The 15260-nt window shown below is 35.4% G+C and overlaps 2 protein-coding genes across 2 annotated transcripts; both read right to left on the bottom strand.

Annotated features, from left to right (window-relative positions):
• Positions 1–1348: 1348 nt before the first annotated feature.
• On the bottom strand, positions 1349–4813 carry LOC144444224 (hydroxylysine kinase-like). The gene is made up of 4 exons (XM_078133639.1): positions 4405–4813; positions 2880–3013; positions 2042–2216; positions 1349–1764 (listed from the first exon to the last, which is right to left on the bottom strand). Exons 1-4 carry the CDS (start codon positions 4811–4813, stop codon positions 1349–1351), a joined length of 1134 nt encoding a protein of 377 aa, XP_077989765.1.
• A 5298-nt stretch (positions 4814–10111) lies between these two features.
• LOC144445099 (hydroxylysine kinase-like) lies at positions 10112–13533 on the bottom strand. The gene is made up of 4 exons (XM_078134653.1): positions 13440–13533; positions 12253–12386; positions 11606–11780; positions 10112–11338 (listed from the first exon to the last, which is right to left on the bottom strand). The coding sequence occupies exons 1-4, from the start codon at positions 13474–13476 to the stop codon at positions 10923–10925; spliced, it is 762 nt and encodes a 253-aa protein (XP_077990779.1). The 5' UTR covers positions 13477–13533; the 3' UTR covers positions 10112–10922.
• Positions 13534–15260: the final 1727 nt, after the last annotated feature.

Here is a 15260-nt window from a genome sequence, read left to right as displayed (position 1 = left end):
GATAAAAGCTGTGAATGTAAATACCATGTATGTTCAAGTTAGTACTTGTTTGTTGCATGGTGTGAGTGAAAGTGCTAATTATATTACACTTTTAAAACTAGTAATTGTGATAATACATGTAAACGTACACATGCAGTCAGCATGAATTTAAAAAAGGACAGACTGCTTTGTAATAATCTAAAAAGTGATGCTGGTGCAAATTATTTTCTTTTATTTGGTAAACATGAGTGAATAAAAGTACATTATTTTGAAAGTTCAAAGTTGATATAATAATAATAATAATAATAATAATAATAATAATAATAATAATAATAATAATTTATTCTCAAATTAATGATAATAATACATAGCAGTTTTTTATATACATTGTACTGTAGAGAAAAAGACTGAAAATATCACGTCAAAAACATCAACATCTTGATTTACATTGTTACATGAATGCTCACTCACAGTTTCTGGGTGAGTCTTGCATAGAAGTGGATATAATAAAAAAAATTTGCATATTGATACATGATTATCGTATTTAATGAGTGTGCTTTGCATACAATTAAGGAAATTTGTATAATAATGATGTAAGAATATGACTTTTGTATCAACTGGGTATGGTTTACATATAATGTAAGAAATTTGTATATTGGTGATATAAGAATACACCTCTTGTGTAGTAACTGGGTGTGGTCTGCATATAATCAAGTAAAATAAACAAATTTACATTCACTCAAAAGGTAATTTGACAAAGACTGAGAAGGACAGATGAAGTTAATCTCACCATGTGAAGTCTAGAAAATACATGGTGTGAAGGATAAAGATGTGTCATGTCTTGTTTTCTATTCAAATTGTACTTTATACCAAAGGGAAAGTCTAGTCTGACTTATTTCTAACTTTATTACACTTTTATTGATTTACCGCTATCAACTTACAAACGATTTTGGGTGATAAAATAGTACCTCGGTAGATCACTCAACTTTGAAGTCTTGCAAAAGAAGTTCTACTGAACTTAACATGTGTTAGGCCATTTTTTTTTAATTCCTGCAAGTGTTTATGGGAAAACCTCTGGTGGTGGCATCATTCCTGCAATGGTTTATGGGAAAACCTCTGGTGATGACATCACAAATACCCTCATCTCTTATTTGACGAGAATAGTTACCAAGGTGCTCCTGGAAGTCATATGTAAGTTGATAGCAGTAATCAATACATGTGTAATCGAGGCAAAAGAACAACTTACCAGCACAGAGTTCTGGAATGTATTCAAGACTTTGGGAAGTCTTTAAAATGTATTAATCAAGGATTAAGAATTTATCTTCCTTCATATTTCAACTCAAATATTTCAATCCTTACTATGACTAATTCACTTTGTTTTACTATCCATTAACCTCAAGAGTTCCCATGCTAACACTACATAGCTTCTGACATATTCGTTGTCTGGTTGCTTCTTGAGTTCATTGGTACACATTATTATTATCATCACAGCTCGGCTTGCAATGCACACATCCAGCAGTGTCTTCTCACAATCATTGAGGAAAAACTTGGATTCAAAACCAGCTTGAAACTGTTCACCAACTGATACTCGATCCTTGCTAGGACATGCCATCATAAAATGACATATTGCTATAGCTACTTCAAATAAATAGCAGGAGTATACTGTGTCCCCAAAGTCAATGATACCAGATATGTGGTATTTCTCAGGAGAACTTTTCTTTGCAGAAGAGTCCTTGTTTAATTCAACTATTATATTATGGGGATCAAAGTCTCCATGTATAACACCTGCCAGGAAAACAAAATACAAAAAAAAATATTAAAAATTGGATATTTACGTCAAAGTTGCAATATGGATGAAATACAGGTATTTATTTTAGATATTGTACTTGAAAAAACAGTGTGAAAGAGCATGGATCAAGTCCCTGTTTGTAACTAAATAAATTGCAAAAAGCTAGAAATGTGTAAAAACGTTGTTATTATAAGTACAATAACAATCCCATTATACATTCTTATTTACACCATATCACAAACATAATATTAGGTATAAGAAGCACATTATTACCTTTTTGTATACATTTGTAATTTGGAATCACTTTGTCTTCAAATGACTTGATGACTGATGTTGCTAACTGTCTTTGTTCTTCATCTTTAACTAGGTGTAGGTGATGTTTCAAGTTTGGTACAGTCTCAAGTCCCCAGATCGATCGCTTATTTTCAAATCCATGATGACAGAAATCCTATCAGACAAACAAAACAGAAATACAATGTTATAGAAATTAATCAGCTGCAAAAAAGATTAACAATTGAAAATATTTACATAGTTGGTGATATATTAGTATTGGCTTCCAAGTCCTACTCCACATTCACTACAGCAGTGACTTGACCTTGTTAAAGATACATAGAGATAATATAAGTAGTAAACACTCCAGTGAACTCACTTAAGTAGCAGTCTTGCCTATAAATACTACCCTGGAAGTAAAATCTGGACACTCCCTAATTCAACATACTTGTAACATTGAATACTCAGGCACTAAATGATATGACTACAACAAGAAATTCTGCCTTGAACATGCATTTGTCATGGTAATTTGAGTTCACTACCCATCCCTGTTATCTTTGTAATATGCATTATTTCACTGTTGCAAAGGGTGTGCTCATGGTTGCTAGGGCCAATTGTGTTGAAACATTTTCAACAATAACTGCAGAATAATACCCCATAGAAACAACCCCACCAAGTTTCACCCCCATTCACCATGCAGTCTCAAGATATAAGTTGTTTACCAAAATTGAGATTTTTTTTTACCTAATATGCTTATTGCTGATGGGAACCTAATCAGTTCAGTTGTGCTAAAAACACCCCTCCCTAGGGCCCTCCTCTGTGATATAATTCTTGTATTTACCTTGAGTGCATTGTCCATATTTCCAAGGAAAACACCTCCACTGTAGGCAAAGGATGGAGATATTGCATCATCTAATGTCCCGACTGGTAAACCTTCTATGTATGTCTGCATATATATTGCATGGTGTTGTGTTTCTAGGAATAAGTAATAACAAGTAAAGTTAAAGTAGCATTAGTATCATCAATTTTGTTTAATATTCGTGACATAATCGTTATGCATTTATGACAATACAGTCTTAGACTTTCCATGCAAAAGATTCGCTCGGCCAAGGACTTTTTAAACTACAGAGTAGGATTATACCTGCTCTACTAATCATCAACCATACAACTTATAAAACATACAACCAGTCCTACTTTTGCCTTATCCACACATTACATATATATTGTCAAATGAATAATTCACCCAGATATAAGGTGAAGATTAAAAATTGGGCTTATGCAAATGAGTAAACTTATCTGCATATATGCAGGCTTGGCATGGGAACCCAGAAGGGAGTGCCTGCATACATGCAGATATGGCACTGTAAGGGTTAAAACATGTACATCATAGAGAGTGGGGATGGTACAATCATATATAGACATTTATCCCCTCAGGTGTGCGTGCATGTATGTGTGTGTGTGTCTGTCTGTCTGTCTGTCTGTTTGTCTGTCTGTGTTTCTTATGTTTGCCAAAAAATTGAAAACATAAATGAAAGAGTTCTGAGTCATGCATATGTGTGTTCACAAAGGACAAATGAATACAATTGCACATGTTATTCAAGTGTATTGAAAACAAAATAAGAATGAATCTCAGTGTATGTCTTGGGCAAGGGTTTATAGTCTACATTATATCAAAGTGATAGAATAACATAGATTCCAAGGGCAATATAATTCTGTTTATCATCTAGCTATCCCCATATCAATCACTCCTTATGACGTTTGACGTGAAATATCACTTCTGATATGGGACGTTAAACGTCACGATATTCATGTTAAACGTCGTGATATTCACGTAGATCATTTGCTATATCATTATTTATCTCCAGGGGTGATGCACTTGGACTTGTATCCCAAAACGTTTTGTTCTTGAACAAGCAATTGTCACTTCATTTAGCCAAGCCAAATTTGTACATTCTTGTCATAAACATAATAATTGCAATGGTATATTTTAGTTGTGCAAATCATTGTGTTATCAATAAATACTGAAACTGCACGAAAGGCAACTACTTTCCCATATGAGTGTCTGCCATCTTTTTTTTGTTTTCATGTGCAACATTCTGCAGTTGGCAAATAATTTTTACTCTTTAATGCACCCAGTACAAACAACAACGAGTATGAAATCTATGTGAAAAACGTAATGCCAAGAACAGAAGAAACTAAATGCGAGTCGATTTTGAAAACAAAGATAACTGATGGTGAATTGCAGAGAAAAAATAACCTGCCTGCCGACCTGGCCTGTACCTGTGTTTTGTATCGACCTATTTTACCACAGACAAGGAAGTGTGTGATTTTACATTATGTAAACTCTAGTCGGCTATTAAACCTACCTGTAAATTGCTGATGTGAGATGTATTCCCCGTTCATAAATTTTACTGGTTTTGGACAATTAATGCCCTTATCGCCTAAATATAGTAAGGTTTGGATAAGTCCTTGAACGAATGGTAAATTGAGTGAGTCAGTTGCGCTTAGAACTTTCATGACAAGATGAAGGGAATGCTGGTTGGTTGTAGACGAAATATAGAAATTACGGTCCCAGAAGCTGTAAAGTTCCTTGATTTCATCGACGGAGAGACCAGTCAGCTTGTTGAAGAGTTTTCTTGCACCATCAATCGATAGTTCCGGTCTCCCATAACTCAGATCCGTGTCAGCGCGCTGATCAACATTGGCAGTACCGGTACCAAGGGTTTCTACGTACCTTTGAAACTGTTTTGCTACTCGTTCGACTGTTCCTTCCATCTTCGTGGTCAAATAGCTTTGGAGTTAAATGCTGATATAATACCTACATTCATTTAGTGCTAACATGGAAGTGGGTTACATTCGTGCTGCAGGTCGTCAAGTCACTGCGCTTGCGCATTGTCACAGCTGTTCGCAATCCCTGGCCTTGGTTCCCTAGTAAGCCCCATTTCGTTTATCACTCCGACCCGAGGTGGACCGGTGCGGTGGTGGTGGTGGTGGTGGTGGTGGTGGTGGTGGTGGTGGTGGGTGGGGGGGGGGGAGTACTAGGGTGGGCAATGGCTACATATGTACCCTAGTGGACAAAAATTACTCCAACAAACTCTACTAAAAATCAAAAAGTAGGGGTCAAAGTCTACATAATGACAAAGTCTAAAATAATTAAATAAACCAGCAAATAAACAGATACTCATGGGGGTATAGTATGAGGTGAGATTAGTGCCAAAACACTTGTCTTAACATTATTTTTAGTTTACATTTTCATTTTATTCTCCCATTTTGTCTCCATTTTTATCTAATTGTGTTCACATTTTTATTTCAACCTCTCATTTTGTTTGCATTTTTAACTAATTGTGTTCACATTTTTATTTCAACATCTCATTTTGTTTACATTTTTATTTCAACCTCTCATTTTGTTTGCATTTTTATCTCATTGTGTTTGCATTCTTATTTCAACCTCTCATTTTGTTTGCATTTTTATCTCATTGTGTTCACATTTTTATTCCAACATCTCATTGTGTTTGCATTTTTATTTCAACATCCCATTTTGTTTCCATTTTTATTTCAAACTCTCATTTTGTTTGCATTTTTATCTAATTGTGTTCGCATTTTTATTCCAACATCTCATTGTGTTCACATTTTTATTCTAACATCTCATTGTGTTTGCATTTTTATTTCAACATCCCATTTTGTTTCCATTTTTATTTCAAACTCTCATTTTGTTTGCATTTTTATCTCATTGTGTTCACATTTTTATTTCAACATCTCATTGTGTTTGCATTTTTATTTCAACCTCTCATTTTGTTTGCATTTTTATCTCATTGTGTTTGCATTTTTATTTCAACATCCCATTTTGTTTGCATTTGTATTTCAACCTCTCATTTTGTTTGCATTTTTATCTAATTGTGTTCACATTTTTATTTGGTTGTCATTGTGTTCACATTTTTATTATCTATCTCATTATCATAATTTATGTATCTCCCTAGCCTAGAGTTGGCTTTCCTGTCAGTGTGAAATTCTTAAATTTTACACGAAATAAATACTTTCGCTATCGTTTTAGTTCGTTTGGACAGATTTAGGAAGTTTTTGACACCTGTACTTAAAGGTGACTGGACTCTTTGTTCAGTGTCACGCTTTCGTGAAACTTTCAATCATCTGTGATAATAAAGTACTAAGTTAAAGGGCACATGTTTCCGCAGTTGAAAATATTGTCTGGTCATCTTGTGGGGCGGCGGCCACTCCTATACTTCTAGTACAGATGGATTCGCTTCTCTGAACAGTGCCATGATATCTGAGGCATGTCAGGCACTGAATGAGGCCAGCAGCTTGCTTAGACAAGCTCTATCCGGAGGAAGAACGCCGCTACCCCTTTGATCACATCACACACCGTCTCTCAATCACAATCGAGCGTCGGGCATGTTGGGGACTCTCCACGCAATGTCCAATCATGCCAAGCTCTATAGACACCGCCAACCCGTGCCCAGATTATGACTACAGCTACTCCAACATCACAGACACAAGTGCTAAGAAGTGAGTTGATCGAGTAGGTGTTTTCGTTCTAGGAGTCGTCCTCGTCATGGCAGGTCTGTGAGGGCACTGCATCTGCATCCCGCTCATGGAGTCGACCAGCCGGGCGTCCAACTTGGCCACACGTTTGGGTCGCGTTAGGATTGGGTTCCTACTTTGCAGGAAAAGAGGGAATTGGTGAAAGCTGGCCTTGGTGAGAAAAAAATTACACATGCCTGTAAATTTAAATGGCTTGGAGGTGATTGAGTTTTTGAGTGATGCGTATCCCAAAATCGAAAATGCAGGTGGTGTAGAAATTTGCCGAACATCTTGAGGTTCAAGAAAAGTTGAGGTTATAAAATGTCCTGCAGCTACGTATGAGGGGGGGGGGGGGGGGCTCCGAACATGGACAAAATTCATCCAGGTTGTATGGTATTTTGATTAGAGTTAACCAGCCGTGTGGTTGTTATGTACGTACAGGTTGGAACCCTTACAATTTTGGGTTGGTTTGTGTAGGGAAACTTTTAGCGATACGTTCGGTAAGCTTAATAGTTGATCCTTCTAGATGAACGTTTCGAAACCAACTATAGGGTCTCTTCATCAGTCGCAGTTTCACTTATCATACTATGGCTATGGCTATTATAGGCATATAGATATATTATGTTGTTTCCATGGACATATTTTGGAGTATTCAGTTCAATCGAACGTTATACCCGATGATTGGGTGTTGTTGAGAACACAGTTGTTTCTTCATGTTCTTGAACTAATGATCCAACTTGGGATGACAATCGAAGGGAATCAGTAATTGCTAGCAGTTAATTAGCCCGTGTCAAACCATTTGTACCAGCCATTTTGTGTAAAGGATTGTGGGACAGGCCTTAAAGTATACTTATGCAACATTAAAATAATAATAATAATGATAATAATAATAATAATAAAAAAGTGAACACAATTAGATAAAAATGCAAACAAAATGAGAGGTTGAAATAAAAATGCAAACACAATGAGATAAAAATGCAAACAAAACGAGAGGTTGAAATAAAAATGTGAACACAATTAGATAAAAATGCAAACAAAATGAGAGGTTGAAATAAAAATGCAAACACAATGAGATAAAAATGCAAACAAAATGAAATAAAATGCAAACAAAATGAGAGGTTGAAATAAAAATGCAAACACAATGAGATAAAAATGCAAACAAAATGAGATAAAATGCAAACAAAATGAGAGGTTGAAATAAAAATGTGAACACAATGAGATGAAAATGCAAACAAAATGAGAGATTGAAATAAAAATGTGAACACAATTAGATAAAGATGCAAACAAAATGAGAGGTTGAAATAAAAATGCAAACACAACGAATAAAAATGCAAACAAAATGAGAGGTTGAAATAAAAATGTGAACACAATTAGATAAAAATGCAAACAAAATGAGAGGTTGAAATAAAAATGCAAACACAATGAGATAAAAATGCAAACAAAATGAGAGATTGAAATAAAAATGTGAACACAATTAGATAAAAATGCAAACAAAATGAGAGGTTGAAATAAAAATGCAAACACAATGAGATAAAAATGCAAACAAAATGAGAGGTTGAAATAAAAATGCAAACAAAATGAGAGGTTGAAATAAGAATGTGAACACAATTAGATGAAAATGCAAACAAAATGAGAGGTTGAAATAAAAATGCAAACACAATGAGATAAAAATGCAAACAAAATGAGAGGTTGAAATAAAAATGTGAACACAATTAGATAAAAATGCAAACAAAATGAGAGATTGAAATAAAAATGTGAACACAATGAGATAAAAATGCAAACAAAATGAGAGATTGAAATAAAAATGCAAACACAATGAGATAAAAATGCAAACAAAATGAGATAAAAATGCAAACAAAATGAGAGGTTGAAATAAAAATGCAAACACAATTAGATAAAAGTGCAAACAAAATGAGAGGTTGAAATAAAAATGTAAACTAAAAATAATGTTAAGACAAGTGTTTTGGCACTAATCTCACCCCATAGTATGCTAGATATGTTTTTTTTTCTATACACATCGCTATAAAATTTATAGTGATGGGTATACAAAAAAACATATCTAGTATACCCCCATGAGTATCTGTTTATTTGCAGGTTTATTTAATTCTTTTATGTGTCCCTATACTTGTCGTTCGTTTGCTTGTTCATTTGTCATTTATTTGATAGTTTATTTATTTATTTATTTATTTATTTACTGATTTATTGATTGATTGATTTGATTTGTTTTGTTTTGTTTTGTTTTGTTTTGTTTTGTTTGTCACACGGTTCCTGGGTCCCCTGTGGTCAAATGTCTAATTTCAGTCAAATGAACTTAAAATGGTGAAGCTTCGAAGGTAACCGACCACAACGTTCACGGCGCTGCTCCAATGGTCTGAGTGGACACGAGTTTTGAACACTTTTGATACACTTTCACGTGACACGTGCATGCTGCAGTCTTCGCTGGTTCATTGGCTGCCCGGGGGCCGGGGGGGGGGGCGCCTACTTCAGATAAAGATGACTGAAAACAACACGTGAAAACAACCTTGTTCAAACTATGGGGTCAAAAGTCGTACGTGCATTCAAAGAGGTGGGTCAAACCGCTTTAAAAATCAAGACTCAAATGTCTATGAATCGAAAAAGAGGGGTCAAAACCGCGGTACATACGTATATACCCTTTCTATGGGAGTACACCCCCCCCCCCCTGGACTTCGACACGTCGGTTTGAAAGAGAAACGTGTCAGAGTGAACGGAGCGCATATCCAGCATGAGGGTATTTTGTGAAAAGTTGCAGTGGGAGAGCATGGAACAGCGTTCACTTCATTTTCCTGGCAATAACGGGAAGGCCCCCAAACTGTACCAACATATATATATATAGTCAGTTTTTTTTCGCTTTTTCAAAATGTTGGTTCAGTTTAATGGGCCTTCCCGTTATTGTCGGGAAATTAAGCGAAATCTGCCCCTGTATTATTGAGTGTGTCGGCGACTTTTCACTTAAAGGATTGAACGTTAGATCTTCAAATCTCCCCATACATAACCATTACGATTCCTTACAGAGGACCGGCACTCCAGGAAGGGTTTTTCATAAACTTTGGGTTCTGAAGAGTCATATATAGCATCAGTCACATACATTTCACGCCATTAGCAAGAAATTAAACACCAAATTTAGATTTCATTACTTTATCTGAAGGTAATAATTTTCTACATACATACATGCTAGTAAAATAAACTTTTATCAAACTTTTCTTGAATGGTTCTATAGCCAGTGTCAATTCATGAACATTTGTCCAAGGGTCCAACTGAATGGAGATCTTGCGTGTTAAAGTATTCTTCTTATTGTAATCATTGGCAATGCAGGCAACTTTTGCAATCGTGTTTCCAATATTTCTTAATCATTTACGAAAACAACTGAGAAGTCGTTCAAATAAATGTACTTATGTTCAATCATGTTTACCAAATAAAAGAAAACAATTTGATACTCGTGACAAGGATCAAATTATTTTCTTTTATTTGGTAAACATGATTGAACATAAGTACATTTTTTTTAAAGTCCAAGCCAAATCATTTTGATTCACATTGATGCATTTAACATATCACTCGCATAGTACCATAAAAGTTTGCATAAAAGTGGATGTAATGATGTAAATTTGCGTACTGATTAAGGATGATATGTATGTGTATTAACTTAGTGTAGCTTACATGTAATTATTGAATTTGCATATTCATACCTGATTATCCTATCAAACCATTGTAGCTTGCATACAATTAAAGAAATTTGAATAATAATAATATAAGAATATGACTTTTGTATCAACTGGGTAGGGTTTACATTTTATGTAAGAAATTTGTATATTGGTGATATAAGAATACACCTCTTGTGTAGTAACTGGGCGTGGTCTGCATATAATCAAGTAAAATAAACAAATTTACATTTACTCAAAAGATAATTTGACAAAGACTGAGAAGGACAGATGAAGTTAATCTCACCATATGAAGTCGATGAAACACATGGTGTGAAGGATAAAGATGTGTCATGTCTTGTTTTCTATTCAAATTGTACTTTATACCAAAGGGAAAGTCTAGTCTGACTTATTTCTAACTTTATTACACTTTTATTGATTTACCGCTATCAACTTACAAACGATTTTGAGTGAACAAATAGCACCTCAGTAGATCACTCAACTTTGAAGTCTTGCAAAAGAAGCTCTACTGCGCTTAACATGTGATAGGCCATTTTTTTATAAAATGTATTGCAATGGTTCTGGAATGTATTCAAGACTTTGGGAAGTCTTTAAAATATATTAATCAAGGATTAAGAATTTATCTTCCTTCATACTTCAACTCTAATATTTCAATCCTTACTATGACTAAGTCACTTTGTTTTACTATCCATTAACCTCAAGATTTCCCATGCTAACACTACATAGCTTCTGACATATTCGTTGTCTGGTTGCTTCTTGAGTTCATTGGTACACATTATTATTATCATCACAGCTCGGCTTGCAATGCACACATCCAGCAGTGTCTTCTCACAATCATTGAGGATAAACTTGGATTCAAAACCAGCTTTAAACTGTTCACCAACTGATACACGATCCTTGCTCGGACATGCCATCATAAAATGAGATATTGCTATAGCAACTTCGAATAAATAGCAGGAGTATACTGTGTCCCCAAAATCAATGATGCCAGATATGTGGTATTTCTCAGGAGAACTTTCGTTTGCAGAAGAGGTCTTGTTAAATTCAACTATTACATTATGAGGATTGAAGTCTCCATGTATAATACCTGCCAGGAAAATAAAATACAAAAAATGAAAATTTGATATTTATGTCAAAGAGACAACATGGATGACAAATGGGTATTTATTTGAGATATAATTGTATTTGAAAAAAAAACATTGTGAAAAAAGTCCATATTTGTAACTCAAACAATTGCAAAAAGCAAGAAATGTGTAAAAACATTGTTATTATAAATACAATAACAATCCCATTACACATTCTTAATTACACTATATCACAAACATAATATTAGGTATGACAATCACATTATTACCTCTTTGTATACTTTTGTAATTTGGAATCACTTTGTCTTCAAATGACTGAATGGTTGATGCTGCTAACTGTCGTTGTTCTTCATCTTCGACTAGATGTAGGTGATGTTTTAAGTTTGGTACAGTCTCAAGTCCCCAGATCGATCGCTTATTTTCAAATCCATGATGACAGAAATCCTAATTAGATAAACAGCACAGAGCAACAACATTATGGAAATTAGTCAACTGCAGTACTTCATTGACAGGCAAATGCATGGATGGCCAGTGTTAACTTATCAACATCCCACTGAGATCAGGAAGCTTACTTAAGTTTCCTATACACTTCAATAAGTAAACATGTAGGCAAACTTTGAAACCAATAAATCTATCGATGTCTATGGTGTATACATTTTGTTCTTCTAACAGAAATTATTAAGTAATACATAAATAAATGCTGTACAAATTACTATGTCAAATTACAATTTTTAGGAGAATTTTCTTTAGGGGGCCTAGGTTGTTTGTTAAACAATTGCCACAAACTCCTAAAACTATACATTTTTTAGAAAAAACTCTATTTCATATGGAAACAAAACATGTGAATATATTGAAGACAGCACCATTGATTTTACAATAACAACCCACACCTCTGTGATACAACTCCTGTATTTACCTTGAGTGCATTGTCCATATTTCCAAGGAAAACACCTCCACTGTAGGCAAAGGATGGAGATATTGCATCATCTAATGTCCCTACTGGTAAACCTTCCATGTAGGTCTGCATATATATTGCATGGTGTTGTGTTTCTAGGAATAAGTAATAACAAGTTAAAGTGGTTAATATCATTAATTTTGTTTCATATTCATAACATAATTGTTATGCATTTATGACAATACAATTAATCTGAAAACATGTACAATCACAGAGTAGGTTCTCTCCACTGTCTGTGGTACAATCATATATAGAGACACATCCCATCAGGTATTGTGTGTGTGTGTGTGTGTGTGTGCGTGCGCGCATACGTGTGCATGTACGCGTGTGTGTGCGTGTGTGTGTGTCAGTCTATGTGTCTGTCTGTATGTATGTATGTATGTATGTATGTATGCATGTATGTATGTATGTATGTATGTATGTATGTATGTATGTGTGTGTCTGTTATAAATTTGGGAGGAAAATGTTTTCAACCTGTTTTTTTATTTTCCCCAGTTACTAGTAGCCTCCCAAGGGACTGGTGTCAGTCACCAGTGCTCAAATGTTATCAACCTGAAATGTGCACGTGGTCACTAAACAGTGACAGAAAATGACAGACAGGTCAGGTGCAAATATTATGACTAATTTGCATATATAGCAACCTTAGTCTTAGTACCCTCTCGTCTGATTGGCTAGAGCAATCTGTGAACCTGTCTATCATTTTTGCTTTGTTAGCTGTCTAGGGACCACATTTCAGGTCGATATGATCTGAGCGCTGGTGACTGACACCAGTTCCTTGGGAGGCTACTAGTAACTGGGAAAAAAAAAATGTTGACCATATTTCCCTTTACAAAATTTGAAATGAATACCAATTCAAAACATTTAAAGATTGCGAGACAAAAAAAATCTCCGAAGGCCATGGACTGTTTCTAGTCTATACTTTGACCTACTCTAAATTTGAAGAGATATATACATTGTGTTGAGTGTGATTGACATCACGTACGTGCACCGTGACGACCTCAATTAGCTATAAATAGAAGCACTCGGTTTAGAGGCCCTACTCGAGTAGAGTCCATGGTTTGTAACTAAACTTTGACCTTGAGCACCGACCCAAGGTTTGCACTTGGTGTATTTTGCATTATTTGCATTCTAGTTGGTTATAAACCTACCTGTAAATTGCTGATGTGAGATGTATGTACCATCCATTACTTTTACTGGTTTTGGACAATTAATGCCCTTATCACCTAAATATAGTAAGGTTTGGATAAGTCCTTGAACGAATGGTAAATTGAGTGAATCAGTTGCGCTTAGAACTTTCATGACAAGGTGAAGGGAATGCTGGTTGGTTGTAGACGAAATGTAGAAATTACGGTCCCAGAAGCTGTCAAATTCCTTGATTTCATCGACGGAGAGTCCAGTCAGGTTGTTGAAGAGTTTTCTTGCAGCATCAATCGATAGTTCCGGTCTCCCATAACTCAGATCCATATCAGCGTTGACAGTGGTGCCAAGGGCTTCTACGTATCTTTGAAACTGTTTTTCTACTCGCTGGACTATTGCTTCCATTATCGTGATCAAATAGATTTGGAAATTGAAATCAAATGATCATTAAATGTAGTAATACCTACGTTCATCAATGCTAAGGAAAGCACAGACACCATGCACTCAGAACATGGGGTTATACATGTACTCCCATGCTCAGAACAAGGTACAATGATAATGTCATAAATGTATGACCTTAAATGACCCGTAAGCTTAAGCTAGCTAAATCAAATCACTGTGCGCACGCATTGTGGGGGTATGCCATCAACGGCAAGAGGTAGAGTAACCGAGACAACTACAACAACGAACGTACGGAGCTGGAGCTAGCTGTTCGTGTTCGTGCGAAAAGATGTTCGTGTAATACATTATTTTTCAGTGGGAGGGTATACTGTTGCTTTGGTCAATGGGAGGGGGGGGGGGGGGTAAACAGTATATCAGTGGGCAAAACATATATTTCAACAGGCATTTCAACAAGCTGTAGCCAAGGGGAGAAAGTAAAGGTACCGGCCGGTAATATTGAAATTCAATGCTGAATGACGGGGAGAGGTTAGTGGGGAATATCTCAATATGTGGCGATAGAAGACGGACACAGATATTTTGGCAATGCGCATGCGACATCTCTGGAAATATCACAGGGAGCTCAGGAATCGAATTCACTTGAAGGATTGAATGTTTGATCTTCAAATCTCCCTATAGGTTACCATTACAATTCCTTACATGAGATAGTTCAAGTAAGTTATTTTCATAAACTTTGGGATTGAAGAGTCGTTTAATTATTTAGCATCTCATAAATTTTGCGAGAATACCAAGAAAATAAACACCAAATTTAGATTCATTGTTAAAGCAGGGGTCCAGATTTGGAGTTAGAAAGCATACATATGTATGGGATGAACAATGAATATTCATGACGTTATCTGATGGTAATAAGCACTTCCACTCATCTCTTTTTATTACCATTCCCTTTAATTTCATTCCCTTTAATTTCTATGTGGTTTAAATAATTTAAACCACTTTATTATTTTAGCTAAAATTGTGTGCATCACTGAGTCATGAAATCAAAGTAAAACAAACGCCAATGTGTTTTTAGAGTGAAAATATAGGATTGGAGATACAATTAAAACAAATATTACTCCGCAGCTGTTTGATAGAAGGTGATGTAAAATACCGACAATTCAATGAAGCCAAAGCAATGAAAGTCAATGTCATCACTGACAATTCGGTGAAGCCAAAGCAGTGAAAGTCAACCAGTGAAGCCAAAGCAGTGACATCTCCACCCAGTTTTACTGCAGTTGAGTCAGCCGAGTAGATTTTTACTACTATAACGTATTTATACACATACACTCGCACACGCACTCACCCCCCCCCCCCCCCACACACACACACACGGTTCACGCTTCTTAATAAAAATAGGTTGGCTTCGTGATTTAGCTGTAATATTTCAATTCTTGTTA

The sequence above is a fragment of the Glandiceps talaboti genome, chromosome 13 (genome assembly GCF_964340395.1).
Source record: "Glandiceps talaboti chromosome 13, keGlaTala1.1, whole genome shotgun sequence".
Taxonomy (NCBI): Eukaryota; Metazoa; Hemichordata; class Enteropneusta; family Spengelidae; genus Glandiceps; species Glandiceps talaboti.
This window is presented reverse-complemented; position numbering and strand designations above follow the sequence as displayed.